This window comes from Onychostoma macrolepis, chromosome 20, assembly GCF_012432095.1.
Source record: "Onychostoma macrolepis isolate SWU-2019 chromosome 20, ASM1243209v1, whole genome shotgun sequence".
Taxonomy (NCBI): Eukaryota; Metazoa; Chordata; class Actinopteri; order Cypriniformes; family Cyprinidae; genus Onychostoma; species Onychostoma macrolepis.
Window position 1 is genome coordinate 4,684,225 of NC_081174.1, and position 24,433 is coordinate 4,708,657.

General features: G+C 37.9%; 1 protein-coding gene across 10 annotated transcripts in view; it reads left to right on the top strand.

Moving 5' to 3' along the window:
* pum2 (pumilio RNA-binding family member 2) overlaps positions 1–24,433 on the top strand; it is an 85,710-nt gene that overhangs the window by 43,814 nt on the left and 17,463 nt on the right. For 7 of the 10 annotated variants that reach the window (XM_058756236.1, XM_058756235.1, XM_058756232.1 and 4 more), the window contains exons 8-14: positions 15,347–15,440; positions 15,617–15,721; positions 15,822–15,964; positions 20,484–20,601; positions 21,291–21,431; positions 21,611–21,913; positions 23,580–23,810. In XM_058756236.1, the coding sequence (XP_058612219.1) occupies positions 15,347–15,440; positions 15,617–15,721; positions 15,822–15,964; positions 20,484–20,601; positions 21,291–21,431; positions 21,611–21,913; positions 23,580–23,810 (1,135 nt within the window). The remainder of the gene's footprint in view (positions 1–15,346; positions 15,441–15,616; positions 15,722–15,821; positions 15,965–20,483; positions 20,602–21,290; positions 21,432–21,610; positions 21,914–23,579; positions 23,811–24,433) is intronic. The other 3 variants (XM_058756240.1, XM_058756241.1, XM_058756242.1) reach the window with 1 other exon arrangement.

Below are 24,433 nucleotides of genomic sequence, written 5' to 3' on the forward strand. Positions count from 1 at the left end.
CAAATGTAAATATTCTAATATTTTGAGATATTGATTTTCAACTTTCATGAGCTGAAAGCTCTAATCATCAAAATTAAAACAAAAAAACTTTTGAAATGTTTTACTTTACATGCAATGAATCTAAAATATATGAAAGTTTCACTTTTTGAAATAACTTGCAAGAAAAATTGAACTTTTTCACGAAATTCTAATTTGAGATGCACCTGTACATATACAGTGGTGTGAACGTTTCTTTTTTTTATTTTTATTTTTTGGCATATGTCACACTTGAATGATTCAGATCATCAAACTAATTTTAATATTACATAAAGATAACTTGAGTAAATACAAAGTGCAATTTTGAAATAATGATTTCATTTATTAGGAGAAAAAAGCTGTCCTAACCCTACATGAAAAAGTAATTGCCCCCTAAATCTAATTGGTTGTGCCACCCTTTGCAGCAACAACTGCAATCAAGCGTTTGCGATAACTGGCAATGAGTCTTTCACATTGCTGTGGAGGAATTTTGGCCCACTCTTCTTTGCAGAATTGTTATTGTTATTCTGAATTGTTAATTCAGCCACATTGGAGGATTTTCAAGCATGAAAGGACTGTTTAAGATCATGCCGCATCATCTCAATCGGATTTAAGTCCGGACTTTGATTTGGCCACTCCAAAACCTTAATTTTGTTTTTGCAGTCTCTTTCTTATTGTTGAATCATGAACACTGACCTTAATTGACCGTTCGCAAAGAGCTTGATTGACAGGCAATCTGACCAATCAGAACGCGGATATTATGTGCCGTCGCTGCTATCCGCCATCTTGCCCGACAGCTATGGCCTCTGTCTCCATAGAAATCCATGTTAAAACGGGGTACAAAATATCGACTGAATTGAAACTTTTTCCAACTCCGCACATTTTAACTAAATATAAAAATGTGCAGAGTGTTAAGCTGTGCTGTTGTTGGCTGCCACGGTAACGGCAATAAGCTAAGGTATTTCTTTAAAGTACTTGTTTTGCGTACCAGAAAATCTGTCATGTCCGGCGCTGTATTCATTGCTTGCAGTATATGCACGTGCGCTCATCTGTTTTCAATGCAGCTAACCTCGCGACGCTTCGTCGTCTTCCCACTCATCAAACTATGACAGGTCCTCTACTGCAAAAAAGACGGTCACTCTGACACACTAAAGTGATGAAACTACGGTGCTATGTACTTTTTTAAAACCATTTTTATAGGTTTCACGTTATATTGTCGGCTCGGAAAATATGTAAATGCGCATGCTGAGTAGCTGCAGCTGTATCCCTTCAAGACGTAATCACAAATCAGACAGGAGAGTAGATTAACTTCGGTGGACTGAAAAATGGCCTGTTCCGCAGTTGAAATAAAACACTTTATGATGTTTATTCATGTTCATTTCGTGCTTTAAGTAAATATGAAAAGACGATCGGTTCACGTGTTTAAACTGTGGCAATAGAGTGATCTGTCACGACACATTGAAGAGCCACAAAGAGGTATTTGTTGTTTGAATTTCTTCAAAAATGACTCAATTTAAAAGCTGAGGGTCCTGAGACCTTGTTTCATATCAGAAGTAACCTGCTCTGTCTTCTCTGTCAGCGTGTTGTCAGTTTTCTCTTTGCTCTGCGATGTATTTTTCACTGTGTGAGAACATGTGTAGTAGCGTGAGAGCAGCATTGTTTGTCAGTCATGGCAACAGTGACTAAGGGTGGGTGGGTTTTGGGCGGTCAATTGAGACAAGTGAGGCCTGCAGTTCTTTTAGATGTTGTTCTGGGTTCTTTTATGACCTCCTGGATGAGTCGTCATTGCGCTCTTGGAGTAATTCTGGTAGGCCAGCCACTCCTGGGAAGGTTCGCTACTGTTACAAGTTTTCTCCATTTGTGGATAATGGCTCTGACCGCGGTTCGCTGGAGTCCCAAAGCCTTAGAAATGGCTTTATAACCCTTTCCAGACTGATACATGTCAACTATTTTGTTTCTCATCTGTTCTTGAATTTCTTTAGATCGTGGCATGATGTGTTGCTTTTTAAGCATGCTTTACTTTGTCAGACAGGTTCTATTTAAGTGATTTCTTGATTCAACAGGTCTGGCAGTAATCAGGCTTGGGTTTGGCTAGTGAAATTTAACTCAGTTCTCTAAAATAATGTGGTTAATCACAGTTCTTTCATGATTTAACAGGAGCGGGCAATTGATTTTTCACGTAGGGCCAGGTAGGTGTGGACAGATTTTTTCCCTTAAAAATCATCATTTAAAAACTGCATTTTGTATTTACTTGCATTTATCTTTGTGTAATATTAAAAGTAGTTTGATGATCTGAATCTTTTAAGTGTGACAAATATGCAAAAAACAAAACCAAAAAAAACAGGACAACTCTTTACACATTTCTTTTCTCCATGCTCAGTGTGACACACAGCACAAAGGATGAGTCAACTTTTCTCCATTTTAACTGGTTGCAAGTGTGATTACTATATTGCCCACACCTGTTAATTGCCACAGGTGTCTAAATACAAATTACAGGAGCATCACATGCTTGAAAAGCAATTATTTCTTACAATTTTGACAAGGTGCCAATAATTTTGTCCAGGCCATTTTTGAGTTCTGTGTGAAATTTGATCAATTTTGACTTCTGGTTTTTTTTGTTGTTGTTGTAGTGCAAACAAAAACAATAAGCACGTGAATACCAAAACATTTGCAATTGGAGCAATTTTCTGACAGAATTGCAAGGGTGCCGATATTTTTGGCCATGACTGTATACAGGTGCATCTCAAAAAATTTGAATATCATGAAAAAGTTAAAGTTAAACTTTCATATATTCTAGATTCATTACATGTAAAGTAAAACATTTCAAAAGGTTTTTTTTTTTTTAATTTTGATGATTAGAGCTTACAGCTCATGATATTCTGATATTCAGAAAAGTAAGTACATTGTTTGTGCAATGAATATTAAAACATAAAAACTTACAACCCGAATTCCGGAAATGTTGGGACGTTTTTTAAATTTGAATAAAATGAAAACCAAAAGAATTTCAAATCACATGAGCCAATATTTTATTCACAATAGAACATAGATAACATGAATGTTTAAACTGAGAAATTTTATGCACAAAATGAGCTCATTTTAAATATGATGCCTACTATAGGTCTCAAAATAGTTGGGACGTGGGCATGTTTACCATGGTGTTGCATCTCCTCTTCTTTTCAAAACAGTTTGAAGACATCTGGGCATCGAGGTTATGAGTTTCTGGAGTTTTGATGTTGGAATTTGGTCCCATTCTTGCCTGATATAAGTTTCCAGCTGCTGAAGATTTCGTGGTCGTCTTTGACGTGTTTTTCGTTTAATGATGCGCCAAAAGTTCTCTATAGGTAAAAGATCTATACTGCAGGCAGGCCAATTCAGCACCCGGACTCTTCTACTATGAAGCCATGCTGTTGTAATAGCTGCAGTATGTGGTTTTGCATTGTCCTGCTGAAATACACAAGGCCTTCCCTGAAATAGATGTCGTCTGGAGGGGAGCATATGTTGCTCTAAAACTTTTATATACCTTTCAGCATTCATAGTGCCTTCCAAAACACGCAAGCTGCCCATACCGTATACACTTATGCACCCCCATACCATCAGAGATGCTGGCTTTTGAACTGAATGCTGATAACATGCTGGAAGGTCTCCGTCCTCTTTAGCCCGGAGGACACGGCATCTGTGATTTCCAACTAGAATGTCAAATTTGGACTCATCTAACCATAGAACACTTTTCCACTTTGAAACAGTCCATTTTAAACGAGCCTTGGCCCATTGGACACGACGGTGCTTCTGGACCATATTCACATATGGCTTCCTTTTTGCATGATAGAGCTTTAGTTGGCATCTGCAGATGGCACAGCGGAATGTGTTTACCGACAGTGGTTTCTGGAAGTATTCCTGGGCCCATTTAGTAATGTCAGTGACAGAATCATGCCGATGAGTGATGCAGTGTCGTCTGAGGGCCCAAAGACCACGGGCATCCAACAAAGGTCTTCGACCTTGTCACTTACGCAGAGAGATTTCTCCAGTTTCTCTGAATCTTTTGATGTTATGCACTGTAGATGATGAGATTTGCAAAGCCTTTGCAATTTGACGTTGAGGAACGTTGTTTTTAAAGTATTTCAAAATCTTTTCAATTCACAGATTGGAGAGCCTCTGCCCATCTTTACTTCTGAGAGACTCTGCCTTTCTAAGACATCCCTTTTATAGCTAATCATGTTACAGACCTGATGTCAACTAACTTAATTAGTTGCTAGACGTTCTCCCAGCTGAATCTTTTCAAAATTTCTTGCTTTTTCAGCCCTTTGTTGCCCCCGTGCCAACTTTTTTGAGACCTGTAGCAGGCATCAAATTTGAAATGAGCTCATTTAGTGTAAAAAGTAAAGTAAAAAGTCAAAAGTGTACAATTTCTCAGTTTAAACATTTATGTTCTCTATGTTCTATTGTGAATAAAATATTGGCTCATGTGATTTGAAAGTCTTTTAGTTTTCATTTTATTCAAATTTAAATAAAATGTCCCAGCATTTCCGGAATTCGGGTTGTACATGGGTATTTTTTCTTTCATTGCTTGAATTATAAGGGCATTCTAACTGCATTCTAATGGGCTTCATTGCGCAGTGAATGCTTCAGGACTCTCAAGACAGGTTTTTGTTTGTTTTTTGCAAAGTCGGTGACATACTCTGTCAGCTCTCCTATATCATCTGTCTCACACATACAGCACAATGACTATGTCAGGGGAATGTCTTTAAATTCTAATCAAGGAAAAATCATACCTTCTGTTGTCGTCTTTTTAAAGAACTTCAAAAGTTGTGCTTGAACCATTTTGCGTGAAAAATAACGGAAACTTGCTTCAGTTTGTGCGCAGCTTGTTACACTACAGAGTTCTAATTGGCCTATCTCCGTTATGTAGTTTGTGAATTATCATAAGTATCATTTTAACCTTTAATTTGCACGATATGTTTTACATAATACACAACATTATTAATCTAAAGGGGATGGTTAGGGGGGATAGTGGTTTTACTGAGGGGATGCTTTTTGTATTTTTTTTCCACCAGGGGGAGGCCCCCCCCAATTCGATTCCTGGGCGGAGTTGAAAAGTCACGAGCAATGCAAAGCTTTTGCATAGCAGTCATCTGCAAGCTGTGGCATCGAACATAAATAATTCTCTTGATGCTGGATTCTCTGGGAGCCTAAACAAAGTTTTCTTTCCCTCACAACCAAAAACACACTTCTTTGGTGACATTGTTTATTTTGTGATCAAAAACAAAATGTAAAGTCCTTCTTAAGCAAGTCCTATGCAGCTTTGCTGACTACTTGAGTAACCCGAATTAACCATGTCGATGGGCGTGCTCTTGCTCTCGCTCTGGTTGATGCATGCACGCACTCTTCCTGGAGAAGTGCCCATAAAAGGAATTCTGCCCTTTATGATGTCATACAGGGCCATACTTGGGCCATACCTTCACATTAGATCAATGAATGCATTTTTGCTGAAGTATTAATTTTAGGGATGCTCCAATCGATCGGCCGGAGATCGGTATCGGCCGATAATCACATTTTATGACTCGATCGGTACTCACTACACTTGGCCGATCTCACGAACCGATCGCAATTTGATGACGTCAGAGCATGAGGACGTATATGATGCGTGGGGACATAAATGATTTGGCGCCGCAGTCATGTCATTGCCGGTGTGGAAATGCTATGACGTTTCGAGAAACAATGAAAAATTCGCTATTTGTTGTTGTGTATGTTTTGCATGATGATATGATGAATAGATGGTTCATTTTTAACAGCAGATTCAGTGACGTTAGAGCTGATCGGTGCATCACTGCACACGTCTGCGGCGCGTTATGGCTCAACGGAAACCGGAGCTGATCGTGAACACCCTTGTCTGTGCTTATACCAGTCATGTTTCTGAAGCGGCTCTCTGCGCTGCTTGGCTAAAAATAGTCTTTTGTAAGTTGGCACCGCGTGGAGAATGGAACAAAACCTCATCGGGGTAACGGTAACATAATACGCTGATCGTGGGCTGCTTTTAAATGAACATTTATTTATAAAACAAAATATCTTCTTTTGCCATATTAGCCCACTCAGTAGCATTAACACAGGTTTTACTCCTTTCAGACTTTATCTAGAATGTCACTGTTTCTGTCACTGCAACTTCCCGATCAGGTGAACACACACACACAAATGAAATTGTCTGCCTGATTAAAAAAATGGGTAACAATTTACAGTAAGGTGTCATTTGTTAACATTAGTTAATGTATTTAATTAATATGAACAAACAATGACCAATACATTTATTACACTATTTATTAATCTTTGTTAATGTTAGTTAATAAAAATAGTTGTTTATTGTTCGTTCATGTTAGTTCACAGTGCATTAACTTATGTTAACAAACACAACTCGTGATTTTAATAATGCATTATTAAATGCCGAAATTAACATTAGGATAGATTAATAAATGCTGGAGAAGTATTGTCCATTCTTAGTTCATGTTAACTAATGTAGTTAACTAATGTGAACTAATAAACCTTATTGTAAAGTGTTACCAAAAAATGTATTTTAAAAAATGTAGTTAATATTTGCAAAATGTATTATTTATTTTCTCCACCCGCAAATAATCAGAATGCATTTTTTAATTACCCAACCCGCGGATTATACGCAGCGCCCGTGGATATAACCGTGATCGCACTACTCCATTTTGTTCTTTCAGTAGTTTAAATGTTTCTATTTCTTTTTTCCTCTTCAGTCTTATATTGGACCGTATTAAACCTTATGAGTTATATCAGACTTCTCCAATGGTTCTATTTATTTTGTCCTCTCTCTAACATTGGACAACGTTAAATTAAACCTAATGAGTTGCATTAAACTACTCCAATTAGTTCTTTTAGGAGTTTAAATGTTTTTTTGTTTTTTTTTGTTTGTTTTTTTTTATTAATTTTGTCCTGCTCAGACTTGTATTGGACAATGTTTAAGTTACATCAGACCTCAATTTTAGGAGATTAAATATTTTGTCCTCCACAGTTTACTATTAGATAATGTTTAAATAAACCTTGTGGGTTGCGTCAGACTGCTCCATTTTGTTTGTATTTATTTTTGTCTTATATTAAGTATCCTGATATACAATGGGTACGGAAAATATTCAGACCCCCTTAAATTTTTTACTCTTTGTTATATTGCAGCCGTTTGCTAAAATCATTTGTTAATTTTTTTTTCCTCATTAATGTACACACAGCACCCCATATTGACAGAAAAACACAGAATTGTTGACATTTTTGCAGATTTATTAAAAAATTAAAACTGAAATATCACATGGTCCTAAGTATTCAGACCCTTTGCTCAGTATTTAGTAGAAGCACCCTTTTGATCTAATACATCCATGAGTCTTTTTGGGAAAGATGCAACAAGTTTTTCACACCTGGATTTGGGGATCCTCTGCCATTGCTCCTTGCAGATCCTCTCCAGTTCTGTCAGGTTGGATGGTAAACGTTGGTGGACAGCCATTTTTAGGTCTCTCCAGAGATGCTCAATTGGGTTTAAGTCAGGGCTCTGGCTGGGCCATTCAAGAACAGTCACGGAGTTGTTGTGAAGCCACTCCTTCGTTATTTTAGCTGTGTGCTTGGGGTCATTGTCTTGTTGGAAGGTAAACCTACAGCCCAGTCTGAGGTCCTGAGCACTCTGGAGAAGGTTTTCGTCCAGGATATCCCTGTACTTGGCCGCATTCATCTTTCCCTCGATTGCAACCAGTCGTCCTGTCCCTGCAGCTGAAAAACACCCCCACAGCATGATGCTGCCACCACCGTGCTTCACTGTTGGGACTGTATTGGACAGGTGATGAGCAGTGCCTGGTTTTCTCCACACATACCGCTTAGAATTAAGGCCAAAAAGTTCTATCTTGGTCTCATCAGACCAGAGAATCTTATTCAGGTGTTTTTTAGCAAACTCCATGCGGGCTTTCATGTGTCTTGCACTGAGGAGAGGCTTCCGACGGGCCACTCTGCCATAAAGCCCTGACTGGTGGAGGGCTGATGGTTGACTTTCTACAACTTTCTCCCATCTCTGGAGCATCTCTGGAGCTCAGCCACAGTGATCTTTGGGTTCTTCTTTACCTCTCTCACCAAGGCTCTTCTCCCCCGATAGCTCAGTTTGGCCGGACGGCCAGCTTTAGGAAGGGTTCTGGTCGTCCCAAACGTCTTCCATTTAAGGATTATGGAGGCCACTGTGCTCTTAGGAACCTTAAGTGCAGCAGAAATTTTTTTGTAACCTTGACCAGATCTGTGTTTTGCCACAATTCTGTCTCTAAGCTCTTCAGGCAGTTCCTTTGACCTCATGATTCTCATTTGCTCTGACATGCACTGTGAGCTGTAAGGTCTTATATAGACAGGTGTGTGGCTTTCCTAATCAAGTCCAATCAGTATAATCAAACACAGCTGGACTCAAATGAAAGTGTAGAACCATCTCAAGGATGATCAGAAGAAATGGACAGCACCTGAGCAAAGGGTCTGAATACTTAGCACCATGTGATATTTCAGTTTTTCTTTAATAAATCTGCAAAAATGTCAACAATTCTGTGTTTTTCTGTCAATATGGGGTGCTGTGTGTACATTAATGAGGGAAAAAAATGAACTTAAATGATTTTAGCAAATGGCTGCAATATAACAAAGAGTGAAAAATTTAAGGGGTCTGAATACTTTCCGTACCCACTATACATAATGTTATGCATAAACCCCATTTTAAAGGCATATTAAAATTTTCACTGTATAAGGAATAATTTTTGTGATTATTTCTATAACATTATTACATATGTTATATAAAGCTTGAAGCATCAGAATCAACATCGGTATCGGCCGATCACCATGACAAGAAATCGGTAGTCTGTATCGGCTGCAAAAATCCTGATTGGAGCATCACTAATTAATTTCTTAACAAAATTTGGGTATCGGTAAGTTTATTTATTTATTTTCTTCAGTAGTGTACATCTGAAGTAAAATCTCTGGTTGCTGCATATGTATCTTTTTTTTTTTTTTTTTTTTTTAGAGCCCGACCGATATGGGTTTTTGGGGGCCGATACTGATATTAGGGAGTAAAAAAGTCAGATATCGATATATCTGCCAATATTATTTGTGTATACTGTAGTACAGTATCAGTCAAAAGTTTGGACACACTACTAGAGCCCTGCACGGGCCTAAAATTTTGGCCCTAGCCCGGCCCTGGCCCGAGACGCTCAGGCCTTAGTCCGGCCCGTGTCCGACAGCTCATCAGAATTACCGACCCGAGCCAGTCTCTTTTCCCCTTCTCCCAAAACCGCTTATACTACTGTTTCAGCTATTAAAATAGTTCAGTTTTGTATGAAATAGAAAAGTGATTGTATTTCGTTTCGTTTTTTATTGTTAATTTAGAAAAACGTTTGGAGTGTTTTTTTGTTTTTTTTTATTCGTTAAATGTAAGTTTTTGTTTTTTAAAGTAACGACCAAGCGGCCAGTGGCAGACAGCGAGTTGATCATAGCCTTTGTTTGATCAATTTAGCTTTATCAAATCATCACGTCTTCTCTAAAATGAAATCTATAATCATAAAACAGCTCCACAATGTTAGTTTAAACGCTTGACCTAGATAAATGTGCACTAACGCATATCCAGTCGTTTGTGCGGAGAGTGGAAGCTGAAGCGAGCTTTACATAACGCGCCAGAGCGATCACTTGCATTGGAAACATTTCAAAATACGCTGTCATTTTTGCTCATAAAGGTAAGAGTAATAGGCTACGTTGTTCGGAACTGAAAAAGGTTCTACTTTTGTGTGCACTCACAATATCAACAAAACGTGCTTTTATACAATAAAGAAGAAAAAAAGCAGTTTCGGTTTTGAGCAAGCGGAGTGCTTCTGAAAAACCGAAACACAGCAAATACTTGCCTCACTGACTTGATAAATATAGTATCTATAGAAAGCTTTGAATTACTACTTTAAAACGAAATAATTTGAATCGAAAACAAACTCTTTCATTATAAAATCCCTAAAGATGCATTTCTCTCTAAAGGCGCATCCAATGAGGAGATGGCGAGTCAGGATCATCATCAAATGCATGGATGATCCAAAATGCCGCTTTTCCCGAAGCATTGGGAACTTTTAGTAACTCCCTACACTCCAAATTGTCCCTGATGCTCTGCATGGTCAACTGTCACCTGTATGCTAATGCGTGCGTATATGCGTTGCATATTGCGTAGGCGACGTATAATATTTATATAATATAATCAGTATTTCATACAGTAGCCATGTGTGCTCTGTGCGTATATGGGCACAATAAAAGGAGAGAAGCTAAATGAGCCAGAGTCCGATTTACAAAAAAAATAAAAATAAAAAAAATATTCCCGAGCCCGGCCCGAATGGACTCAGCGGACCTCTTGCAGACCTCTACACACTACCATTTGTGTGTCCAAACTTTTGACTGGTACTGTATGTCACAGGTTAACCTGTTGACTCTATAGACTTGGACTTACAAACACACCCATTTCGCTTGTACTGGACATTGCCGGCAAATTAACACCTGTGTACACACCAGGAAAGTGTTATGGAGTTTTAGTTTTGTTTGGTCTAAGTTTGTTACTGCTGTGTTTTGTTCTAGTTTTCAATTCTTGATAGTTTTCCTTAAATCACAATTTTTCTAAAAAAAAGTACAAAAGGTCAGTACATACAATACATGTGGTGATTTATATTTATTTTTCTATAAATTTTCTACAAACCTTGTTCAGTTAAATTTCCAGGTTCATACTCTGTACAATCAAACCCTTAATCTAGGTCAAACTGGTTTTTAAAACAACTGCCACATCACTTCCTGTGGAAGCTGCCAGTTTGTTGTGATGTCAGAGGGGAGAGAAATTAGGAACAGTTAGTTTTCCATTTAATTTGTTGTTAAACTCTCTTCTGTTAATGGTTGTTGTTTTACTTGTTCGGAGGGTTTAAGTCTGGTTGTGCTGGATATTTACATTATTCCATTTGTTTGTTACAGACAATTTTGTTTGTTTTCTCCCCAGTTGGTATGCCCTGTAGGAGGGGCATTAGCCTATAAATAGGCTTGCTAGCTGAAAGGAAGTCAGTTTTACATTTTGTCCTGGGTTCTGATTGTGGACTGAGCAATGTTAGATACTTGGGCCATTTTGGTGTAGCCGAAGTAAGCACATTGTTGCTGTTTTGTTTCTTTTTGTACAGTTTTTATTTATTTTTGTTTTCTCATGCACTTGAATATTTCTTTCACCTTCCAATAAACCACCCATTTTTGATATTGCACCAACATTTTGTACAGGACGTCATTTCCTTTACCACTCCAACTGGTTGGCCTTCCCACACTGTATATAGAATACAGTACAGGTGCATTTCAATAAATTAGAATGTCGTGGAAAAGTTCATTTATTTCAGTAATTCAACTCAAATTGTGAAACTCGTGTATTAAATAAATTCAATGCACACAGACTGAAGTAGTTTAAGTCTTTGGTTCTTTTAATTGTGATGATTTTGGCTCACATTTAACAAAAACCCACCAATTCACTATCTCAACAAATTTAGAATATGATGACATGCCAATCAGCTAATCAACTCAAAACACCTGCAACGGTTTCCTGAGCCTTCAAAATGGTCTCTCAGTTTGGTTCACTTGGCTACACAATCATGGGGAAGACTGCTGATCTGACAGTTGTCCAGAAGACAATCATTGACACCCTTCACAAGGAGGGTAATGACTGAATGAATGAATGAATGAATGATGCATTTATATAGCGCTTTATTGTGTATTGCTGTACACCCAAAGCGCTTTAAAATCATGTGGGGGTCCCTTCTCAACCACCACCAGTGTGCAGCATCCACTTGGATGATGCGACGGCAGCCACAGGACAACGGCGCCAGTGCGCTCACCACACACCAGCTACAGGTGGAGAGGAGAGAGAGTCATAGAGCCAATCAAGTGGATGGGGATTATTAGGAGGCCATGATTGACAAGGGCCAGTGGCGGGAATTTGGCCAGGACACCGGGGTTACACCCCTACTCTTTACGATGAGTGTCATGGGATTTTTAATGACCACAGAGAGTCAGGACCTCGGTTTAACGTCTCATCCGAAAGACGGTGCTCTTTAAGCTACAAACATTCATTGCCAAAGAAGCTGGCTGTTCACAGAGTGCTGTATCCAAGCATGTTTAATAGAAAGTTGAGTGGAAGGAAAAAGTGTGGAAGAAAAAACTGCACAACCAACCGAGAGAACCGCAGCCTTATGAGGATTGTCAAGCAAAATCGATTCAAGAATTTGGGTGAACTTCACAAGGAATGGACTGAGGCTGGGGTCAAGGCATCAAGAGCCACCACACACAGACGTGTCAAGGAATTTGGCTACAGTTGTCGTATTCCTCTTGTTAAGCCACTCCTGAACCACAGACAACGTCAGAGGCGCCTTACCTAGGCTAAGGAGAAGAACTGGACTGTTGCCCAGTGGTCCAATGTCCTCTTTTCAGATGAGAGCAAGTTTTGTATTTCATTTGGAAACCAAGGTCCTAGAGTCTGGAGGAAAGGTGGAGAAGCTCATAGCCCAAGTTGCTTGAAGTCCAGTGCTAAGTTTCCACAGTCTGTGATGATTTGGGGTGCAATGTCATCTGCTGGTGTTTGTCCATTGTGTTTTTTGAAAACCAAAGTCACTGCATCTGTTTACCAAGAAATTTTGGAGCACTGCATGCTTCCTTCTGCTAACCAGCTTTTTGAAGATGCTGATTTCATTTTCCAGCAGGATTTGGAGCCTGCCCACACGCCAAAAGCACCAAAAGTTGGTTAAATGACCATGGTGTTGGTGTGCTTGACTGTCCAGCAAACTCACCAGACCTGAACCCCATAGAGAATCTATGGGGTATTGTCAAGAGGAAAATGAGAAACAAGAGACCAAAAGATGCAGATGAGCTGAAGGCCACTGTCAAAGAAACCTGGGCTTCCATACCACCTCAGCAGTGCCACAAACTGATCACCTCCATGCCACGCCGAATTGAGGGAGTAATTAAAGCAAAAGGAGCCCCTACCAAGTATTGAGTACATATACAGTAAATGAACATACTTTCCAGAAGGCCAACAATTCACTAAAAATGTTTTTTTATGAAGTATTCTAATTTGTTGAGATAGTGAATTGGTGGGTTTTTGTTAAATGTGAGCCAAAATCATCACAATTAAAAGAACCAAAGACTTAAACTACTTCAGTCTGTGTGCATTGAATTTATTTAATACACGAGTTTCACAATTTGAGTTGAATTACTGAAATAAATGAACTTTTCCACAACATTCTAATTTATTGAGATGCACCTGTATATGTTACCCTGAAGGGGAGGAGTTTGTCCATTAAGAATGTTTAGGCCTAAATTACATGAATGGTAATATGTTTGATGCTTTTCAAGTTAATCATATAACTTGTTAGAGGTGATGATTATTAAGGTGCTGTCTGTAAGCTTATAAATCCTCTGTAACTTGTATAATGAGGAGTTACTATTGGTCAGTTTGAAAATGAAGGAGGAGATTAAACCTATAAAAGAACAGAGGAATGTTTGGAAGAGAGAGAGAGAGAGGAGGTGTTTGTTGGACCAGTAGCCAACCGTGTATCCTATTTTTTGTTATAAATTGAGTTGTATTTTGAACTGTTTATTTTTGTTAGTTTGTTTTCTTTTCTTTTATCCTTGTTTTTTCCTGAGTAATTTTTTTACTCTGTGTGCATTGAATTTATTTAATACACAAGTTTCACAATTTGAGTTGAATTACTTAAATTAGCTTTTCCACGACATTCTAATTTATTGAGATGCAGCTGTATATACTTAAACTGAATATATTTACATTTTACATTTACATTCATTTAGCAGACACTTTTGTCCAAAGTGACTTACAAATAAGGACAATGGAAGCAATCAAAATCAACAAAAGAGCAATGATAAGCAAGTGCTATAACAAGTCTCAATTAGCTTAACGCAGTACACGTAGAAAGTTTTTTTTTAATTTTTTTTTTTTATTATATAATAAATATAAAACAGAGAATAGAAAAAGAATAGAGCAAGCTAGTGTTAGAGACCGCCTTTTTTGCTTTTATTAATTATATAATAAAAAGAAAACAGAATACAAAAAGATTAGAAAAGCTAGTGTTAGTATTTTTTATTTTATTTTATCTTATTTTTTTAAGAATAGAATTGGAATAGAGAGTACTAGAGTTAGAGGGTCAAATAAAGATGGAAGAGATGTGTTTTTAGCCGATTCTTGAAGATGCTGCTCGGATTGAGTTGGGAAGGTCATTCCACCAGGAGGGAACATTTAATTTAAAAATAAATTATATATATATATATATATATATATATATATATATATATGTATATGTATATGTATATATATATATATATATATATATATATATATATATATATATATATATATATATAATTACATAAACACATTTTTTGCAATGATCACTGAAATGTGGTGATCAAACACTTATAATGAAGTAGGGCTGATTGTCATGCGCAGTAAAGCCGGTTCCGTGATTAGCGGTAAATCTCCATCACCTGCTTTCAAATGGAGCGGCGTTTAATACACAGAGCCGTAGATCACTGACAAGCTACGTGCTTGCAGGAAGTGTCACGGAGGAGAAGAAAAAGTTGAATAAAGTCTTTTTTTTCACACAGTGTTCTCGTCGCGTCATACAGTTCAGATTGAACCACTGATGGCAGATGGACTATTTTGACAATGTCTTTCATACTTTCCTGGGCCTTCACAGTGTTAATTACTCGACAGTGATGGGACAATGGGACAGTCACAAGTCTCCCGGTTTAATTACTTGACAGTCAAGGGGACAGTCACAAGTCTTCCGGTTTTCATCCAAAATATCTTAAATTGTGGTTTACAGTAGGTTATGTATTTCACAATCTAGTTAGCAACTTGCCGTGAAGACACCGCTTAACTACTTGTCTGCCGCTGCCTGAACAAGAGACCTCCTTGCTAAACTGAATGGTTGGCTGGTGTCACTACAGCCGGGTTGCCAGGTTTTCACAAAACCCATGCAATTGCTACTCAAAACTAGCTCAATCGCATTTCTATGGGGGTCCCCCGGTAAAAATCGCGTTCCAGTGGGTTAAATACACATTTTTTGATGGGGTTCCCTGCTGGGTTTACGTGACCTGGGTTGCCAGTAGCAAACAATGGAGTGCACTCTGCTGGACAAACTAAGTAATTACACCATTGGCAAACATTTTATCTGTTTCATATGTTTCATATGTAAAAAAAAAAAAAAAAAGAATTCATATCGGTGGCATATCTTTTTTTTTTTTTTTTTTTTAGTTGTTCCAGAGATCCAGTCATCTTACAGTTCAGCAGTTGACCGCAGCACAGCAGCAACAGTACGCCCTTGCTGCAGCCCAACAGCAACACCTTGGTAACATTATTACTTTCAGACACTCTGTCTCCTTTATCTTGTTTCCACCATAATTTTTTGTTTTGTTTTAAGAGGGCAAAAGAAGACACAGTAAAAGTTCAATAATTGAGTGTTTAGTAGTTTAATTTCATTGTGCAGGCAGTCTTTGAAATGAATATGGCCTGTTGTTCCGGTAGGCCTTGCACCTGCTTTTGTGCCAAACCCTTACATCATCAATGCTGCCCCTCCTGGAGCAGATCCTTACACCGCTGCAGGATTGGCAGCAGCTGCCACACTTGCAGGTATACACATGTACACACTTTATAAATATCAACCATGTTATAGACAATCCTGGGATCTTAAGAATGGAGTCCTCAGTCTAAAGCTCATGTTTTTCCATAGGTCCAGCTGTAGTCCCTCCTCAGTACTACGGAGTGCCGTGGGGCGTGTATCCAGCCAATCTCTTCCAACAACCGGCTGCAGCTGCTGCCAGTCATTCCGCCAACCAGCAGGCGTCCAATCAGGGTCCAGGACCGGGACAACAGGTTGATGACATTATCTCACCATATAAAGATTTGGTCACACTAGACTTTGAACATACAAAATTTCTTTGGACACTGCAATGGGTATGATATGATGTCACTCTGCAGCGTCTTTTTAAAAACCTAAATTCAACACACAATAAATACTAATAATTCCAAACTGTAAAAATGTGCAGTCTACTCCCCTTTTCTGCGGTACTGCAGTTTTTAAATGTATGTTCTTTAAATTCATGCAGTGAATTTTTCTGTTTGTCTCACGGTTTCATGTGATACTATTTCGTAGGTCAGAGTTTACCAAACTTGAACTTTGGAACGTAGCGCAGTGCAAAACTTCTTTGAATGCGAAAGAATGAAAGTCAGTGGATTGAAAAGTGTAGTCTGACCAGCCCTTAAGCCTCGTTCATTGTGTGACATTACTTTTAGGAGGATTTGAAAGAGATAAATAGATAGAGCTAACTTGTACTGAACCAAGGCTATCGACGACAATTGTGGCATAATGTCGATTACCGCAGAAAATAAATTCCACTTATTTTTTGTAAACCCATGGATATATTAAGATATGTTGGTGGAATCACACAGGGTTATTTTAAATATTAAATTGCACACTGTTGTTATATCCAGTCTTCATCACCTAAATGCATCTGTAACACATAACCAGAAATTAATTTGTCTAGCTGATTTAGACCAGTGGTTCTCAACCTTTTTGACAAGAGTCTTTGTAGATAATTCTCATAATTTACAAGAATGTTCAAAGGCCCCCAGCCCTAGTTTTGTTTTTCAAAACGTATTTAATCTATGGGCACAACTAGTTTCTGAAAAGTAAAAAAGTAAATGCAGTAATTATAATTAAATCACCCTCATGTCGTTCCAAACACGTAAGAGATCCGTTCATCTTCGGAACACCATTTAAGATATTTTTGATGCAATCCGAGAGCTCTCTGACCCTCCATAGACAAGGCTTGTACCACAATCAAGGCACAGAAATGTAGTAAGGACATCATTAAAATAAGTCCATATGACATGAGTGGTTCGCATGTGGGTGCTGCTCCTCATGTTGAACACGCATGTGCTGTGCCTTGTTTCTTAACTTGGAGCATTTTCTCCTTTAGTTCATTTAGCATGAAATATTATATGAATGTAAAGCTTAGAGGAATGCTGGCTTATATGCATTTGTAAAGGTGTGTGTAATGACAGCTGCAGATAAAGCCACAATAAGCCTGCAGAGCTAAGTTGTCAATCCATCTTGATGGGTGCCATGAGTGGAATATAAACAGGTGTGTAAACTAACCAATGAGAGGGCAGTTTTAATCGTAAGACTTGCATAAACACATTTAGTTATGCTTTGTAATGTTGCCTTGTGAAAGTGAATGTAACCAAGAAGAAAATGCTACAATGTTAGTTCCTGTTTTGGAGCAAAGTAAGCAATGTGCAGGTCTGAAAATGCCATTAATCAGCTTTACAGTTCAAATAGTAAATGAGTTTGTACTGAGAAATGTTAAAATACAAACAACATTTCTTCAGTGTTACTGTAGTCATGATTTGATTTTACTGTAACCATGATTTAAAAAAAAAAAGAACAAAAAGTCAGTTATTTTTAGGGTTGCATCGATCCAATACTCAGTATCGGTATCGGCTCCGATACCAGCATTTTCTGCGGATTGGGTATCGGTCAGACGAGACCGATCCGAACCCGATATTGTGCGTATACTATTCTGTGTTATTGTTAAGCCCCACAAAAGCACAAAAACATTATAAAGCACCATAAAGTCAAAGTCCAAGTGTTCTGAAGCAGTTTAATGTGAGGTAAAGATGAATATTTAAGTCGTTAAATTCAAGTTCAAGTAAATTCTTCCGCTGTCTGTCATCCTCCATTCAACATTCAAACTGCGTGTCATTTTTCGGTTACTACAGTCAAAACGGTGAAAATCTCTTAAAGAGCACTCAGTAACTGAGATTTAAAACTGTTAAAAGAAAAGGCTCAAACAATCGCACAGATTTAATAAACTACGCATTAATATCTCTTTCCTGTGTGCTTTGAACTTCTCTATGCGGAGCGCAGCGCGCTGTGGCTCCGTGTTGCTTCAAGCGCATCATTCTGCTCACTGGATGAGCATAAGTGCTTATAATACTTTTGCCGGAGTGTCTATTTATACTAAGTACAAATAGCCCGCCTTGTTGGCAGAAGCTATTTACACTAACTCCGCCCACTAACGTGTGATTGGGATAGTCAACATTGCAAAAGACGGATGCCAATCATCAGCTCCAGTGGCACAGATGGTAAAGCTTGTGTCATACTCCTTTTGACGCGATCGACCCTGGTTTGAATCTGCCTTTTGGTGAACTTTTTTTTTCTACCTTTTCAAATTTCAAATGACATAAGAAAAGCATTTATTTTTAATAAAAATGAAGGAAATAATCAAAAAGTTGAAAATAAAGTATCGGGTAGGGTTAGGGTAGGTGTAGGGAGGGCTTTTGTCCCAATAAGGTGGCATCCATTTAATAATTTGAATTAAAATAAAAATTTACACTCAAGTTATTGCATACTATTTTATAATGTTTTAGAATACTGATAATTGCCACTATTTGCAATAAGTAGTATAAATAGCAGAAAATCCTGTTATTTTAACAGTGTAAATAGAATCTATAGCTGTTTGCACTTAGTGTAAATAGCATATCACTAAAAAAAACTGTTATTTTGACTGTGTAAATGGAATCCAAAGCTATTTGCACTTAGTGTAAATAGTATCCATCACTAAGAAAATATGCTATTTTCACTTGGTGTAAATAGCATCTATACCCTACTTTTCCGCAATGAAAGATTAAAAATAGCATTTCTTGTACTGTCCTATGATAGGACAGAAAAAGAAAGGCTATTAATAATCTAATGTATAGCACAGTAATGGAGGCAGCAACATGATCGATAGGACTCCATTTAAAAGAAATGTCTTTTAATTTTATAGTTTATTTATATGTAAATACATGTACTTGTTTTCATTAATGTATTTTACAACAATACAAAGAGCAATGTGTAACATTTTACCAGATTTAGTCCTACACTTATTCACATTTATTTGTTCCCCACTAAATAATGTGATTTCACTAAATGTTTAGATTTTATAAAATTGTGCACTCATGATTTTTCTAGAATAAATTTTGCTGCTAAATTATCCACTAACCTAGTTTATAATAGTATTTTTGTCATAGATTATGATTATATTTTTTCATTTGTTATTTTTCATTAAAATGAAGTTGTCTATATTTAGTAGATTGGGTTTAACACACAAAAGAATGACGATCAGGTCAACACACAGAGGTATAGAAATTGTACATTGATTAAAAAAAAATAAAAAAAACCTGCGCTTGTAATGGAAACAGCCGATACTCAGAATTTTCTGGATCGGATCTGAAAAAATGGTACCGTTGAATACCCTAGTTATTTTCTCTTGTAATCAACATTGACACTGATGCTATTGATGTAACTAAACTAGTATTGACACAGTAACATTCATTTAACAAGCTTTCACAGTCACAAGACCAAAGAGCTCCTCAGATACTGAGTGCTATGACCTTAGCATTGTTTAAATGTTATCCGGAATTTGTATAAGGCATCTTTGCTTAATTCATCACCCGATTGATAGTTTAAAAGAGCAATGTTTTTACTTTCAGACCCTTTTAGCAGCCTTTTTTCCATAGAATATACAAACTGACAAACCTAGCGACTTTTTTGGATAAACCTTAGCTGTGGTTCAGTTGGAAGATGTCGGCAGTGCTGCCCCGCAAGCGCGAGATCTGACTCTCCCGGTGCAGTGTAGCCTCTCTCTGCATCTGTTCTGTGCAGTGAGCGGCAGAGAAGCAGTACATTCAGCTGGCCGTACTGCAGCAGACTCGTCAGTAAATGAGTACAAAACAGCGTTTCCAAGCACCTGCAGCTAACTGACTGTTTGGAATTATAAATATGAGCATAGTTCGTCTGTTAATATTATGCACTTTTTTTGTTTGTTGTTTTTTTTTAGTTTGTTACTCAGACATAGGCAAAAAAAAAAAATATAGCCAAAACCACTGCATAGCCGCTCTTTAGTGTAACGTTAGATGCATGTTGATTTTTTTCAGACAATGTCGCGATTATAAATTAGTGACTCCTGGTTAACATTTATTAATGGGTCGTGTTTAGTCACTATTTAGTGTGGAATTTTTCTACAATATTTGCTCATCATAACAGTAAAATAGGGCATTCTAAGTCAATCTGCAGTTTTTCCTCTCTCAATCAGTAGAAAATGTGGTTAACACCTGGTCATGTATGAAAAAAATAAATACCGTCATATACCGTGAAACCGGTCTAATTTTGAAAAATACTGTATATACCATCTACTCTGAAATGCTCCACTAATCTCCTGCACATTAAAATGCATTTCAACTCAGGCTGACATTACTGAAAATGAATAGTGAATTAAAGATACTAGTAGCTTTAGAGACTAGTGGTTTACTTTAGGTTGTATTGTAACTCTTCCCTCACCCAATCCAGGTGATTCGTGCAGGGACCAATCAGCGACCTTTGACCCCTGGCCAGAGCCAACAGAGTCAGCAGGAGTCCCTTGCTGCAGCTGCTGCAAACCCAGCGCTGGCCTTCACAGGCATGCCAGGTGAGTCATGCTTTGACCTTTTCTTCCTGTTTTAACTTGTGCAGGTAGTCTTGGGTTGGTTCTTCCTCATATCATAGGCTGTGCTTAATTTCCGTTCATCTGTGTGCTTTATTTATGTGTTATGGGAATCTGAGGAAATGTGTGTTTTTGGCCATTAACAGATCCAGCGACTTCCAGTGATCTCCCAGGAAAGTTCATGGTCATGCCGATAAAATTAGAAAATGGAAGCAGCACTGGGTGTTTATTGATTTGTAAATCTTTTTTATCACTGAAATGCATGAACACAGTGCTTTTGTGCTCATTTTGGCAGTTCTTAAGTCTGTCACGTCCATCCTTAATTAACGAGTGCGGCGAAATTTTAGCAAAATCAGTCAGTAGCTGTGACAGAGATAACAAAAATAGAATTGTTTCTTGTTGGCTCAAAATAGGGCACCACCTTTAAATGTCTTGTTAATGTCTTTAGTGAATTTAATCTTTTTTGCTGGTAGATTTCACAATTAAGTTTACAACTTATTTTTTTACAGTAACCCCAAAATCTAGTAATCAACAACTAAAAGTAATTAAGTAATTAAAATAATTTACTTGGTCAAAAGGAGAGGGAACCCTGAAGTAAAACCTTTTATTTATTTTTTTGTCTTTAAGCTTGTAAAGACACTGATTCAGACCCCTGTTTGTTATGGTTTGATCAGGTTACCAAGTTCTAGCACCGGCTGCTTACTATGATCAGACTGGAGCACTGGTTATGGGTCCTGGAGCTCGCACTGGCCTGGGTGGACCTGTCCGACTGGTCCAAACCCCTCTCCTCATCAACCCAGCAGCTGCACAAGCTGGTGAATATACTTGTTTTTGCGTTCTCTTTGAACTGAAAACCTTTTCGGAACTTTGTGTTTAATAATGAATGTGTTTTTTTTTTGTTTTTTTTTTATTCTGTTGACCAAACTGATTTACATTTTCATTTTATTACATTCTTTCCATCTTCTTTGACTTCTTTCCGTCCTCTGTTGTCTAGCTGCAGCGGCATCTGCATCAGGTTCTGGTAACAGCATGTCTGGTCCTGCTAATGGTCTGTACCGGTCCATGGGTTGCCAACAGCCCCAGCAGCCTCAACCTCAGCAGCAGCCACCTCCACCCTCTAGTGGCCTGCCTTCCAACTCCTTCTATGGCTCTGGCTCAGTGGCGCCCAGCTCCCAGAGCAGCTCGCTATTCTCTCATACAAGTGCGGCACCTCCTAGCACCTCTCTGGGTTTCAGCAGCACTGGTGGATCTCTAGGTGTTGGGCTAGGCTCTGCACTTGGTGCCTTTGGCTCCTCAGGTTTGTTGCACCATTTGCATTTGCATCCATTAGTGACTGTTAAGTTAAAAAAGTGTGTGAAATCAACCCCTTTTTATGTTCCATTTTGATTAGAATGCTGTTTAAATAGACATCTGCCCCAGTATGTTTTAGGTCACGTGTAAAAACTCAAGGTCCATGGGCCAAAACTGGCCCGCCACCTCATGTGGCCTGCAAATTAATTTCTGTAACAAATAAACGAAACGCTTGCCTATCAATCAGTTAGTAGTGCTTTCCTTGTAAATATTAGCCCTTCACACGTGTCACATCAGTGTGTTCTTAAACTTTGTAACATAATAAACTGTTTAATTAAAATTGGCTTTCGTGCTTTAGCTGGTACTGAGCCTGAGATGGACTCACTCAGCGCTTGCCATTTATCAGCGTTTTCAACAACATGATTATGAAGAGAAACGATTGGTTTGTACTAGAAACTGAACATTATTAAAAAATTATTATCTGTAATCTACAACCTCTGCAAATGGAGTGATGTCCGTTTCTTGAATGAAGCGGCAAAATTAAAGTTGGAATGGTTTCTCATTATGTAAAAAGGTGGGCTGCTAAAGACTAGTTTATTCACATTATAGGCATTTGAATTAATTTAAAACGTCCCTATTTCACATCATTATTAGGTGCTTTAATAATATAATTGCATGTATGTTGCATCATTGCATGATTGAACCAGTTTATTGAAACGAACTTCCAACTTCAAAAGAACCAGTTCATGTAAAAGAATTGAATTTCCCCGTTACCTGAGGCTATGGATTGCAGGTAATATTGTAAATGATTTTCAGTTTCTTATACAGAATGATTGATTCGCTTCATAAAACCTCAATATATCGTCAGGAGCATGGGTATTTGTTTTGTGGCATGTGACAAATTTGCATGTTGCACTCTGACTGTCACTGTGTGACATTTACACAAACATGCACTAACAACTAACATGATCGTTATAAAACTATTTAAATCGCAAAATACATTTGCTTAGTTGATATTCTAATTCTCGAATCTGTAACTATTTCACAATCTAGTTGAAAAAAATAAAATAAAATCAGTACATTAGTCAAATTGAAGTGTCAAACTTGTATAGCCATGGAAATAGGAATGTAATGCATTATATCTTTTTGTTTTTTCAAAACATTTTAATAAAAACAGTAATAGTCTGTTTAAAAATTACCATTCTAAAACAGAGAGGCATAAATATATGAAGTTTTTGTCATCGACCACACCATTGCCAATTTTTATATGTAAGAAAAGTTTTACATGTTTAATGTTTGTTACGTAATATGATTAATTAAGAAATAAAGACTTTGAATAACTAACCAAAATTGAATGTTTTGGTGCTGTTTTTGATGTGTCTTTGGGGGATGTGTGCCTTTGTAATCATCAAGCTCTAGAATTGCCCCTGATAATGAGCTATGAAATTGATCTTACATTTTCCTGATGTGATGTGGAATGGGCAGGAATTGAGTATCTGAGCTTCAGAAATTGATACTCTTGCTTTAGGTGAAGGAACTGTCTAAATAGATTTTGAGACGCATGGATTTGGTTGTCATAGCAGATCAGTTTGTCAGTTGTGCTCAGTTGATCTTATCTATCTTTATTTTTTTTTTTTTTTTTTTTGTACTTTTGTACTCATGTACTCCTGCAGTATCAAGTTCCACTAGCAGCAGCGCAACCCGTCGGGACTCCCTTTTGGCCAGCTCTGACCTGTATAAGCGTGGTGGTGGTAGTAGCTTGACACCCATTGGCCAATCTTTTTACAACAGCCTAGGATACTCTTCCTCCCCCAGCCCCATTGGACTGACGCCTGGCCACTCCCCTCTGACACCTCCACCCTCTCTGCCCTCCTCCCATGGGTCCTCATCCAGCCTCCATCTGGGTATGATCTCTTAGTTCAACTGATTTATCCAAATCAGAGTTTGTTTCCCTGATCTATATAATGACTGGATTGCTCATTGCATTCTAAACTGCTATCAGACGGTGAAGCCACCGGAAGTGCTCGAGCGGCCATCTTACTATTCCCTACTGACAGAGAGCATCATTGACTGACAGCCAAAACCTTGACCTAAAACTGCCCGATCTGAAGTGCATCAGTCACACAGTATTAGTTTTGTAATATAATTTTGTAATAATAAGTGTATGTAAATTAATTTTTACTTTAGATGTTATCTGCAATGTTTATGGTCTTTTCGGGCAGGATAAGCGATTTTTTGAAATTAAGGTGTGTGCCTGCTGCGCACTTGCCGACATATGTAACTGATCCAACACAAAATAAATTTATTTCGCGACATTAAACACATAGCCATTTACATACTTAGGACATTTGTGTTGTATATACAGGGAGGCCTCAGATATAAAAACACTGACTCGTTGTGTGATGCATTCATTAAAAATCCTACGATTCCCTATTAATACAATAGAATGTATGGGAATACTAGGAATAGTGGTCGACCGATATTGGTTTTTTGACAGCTAATGACGATTTCTTGGAAAGCAGGGTGG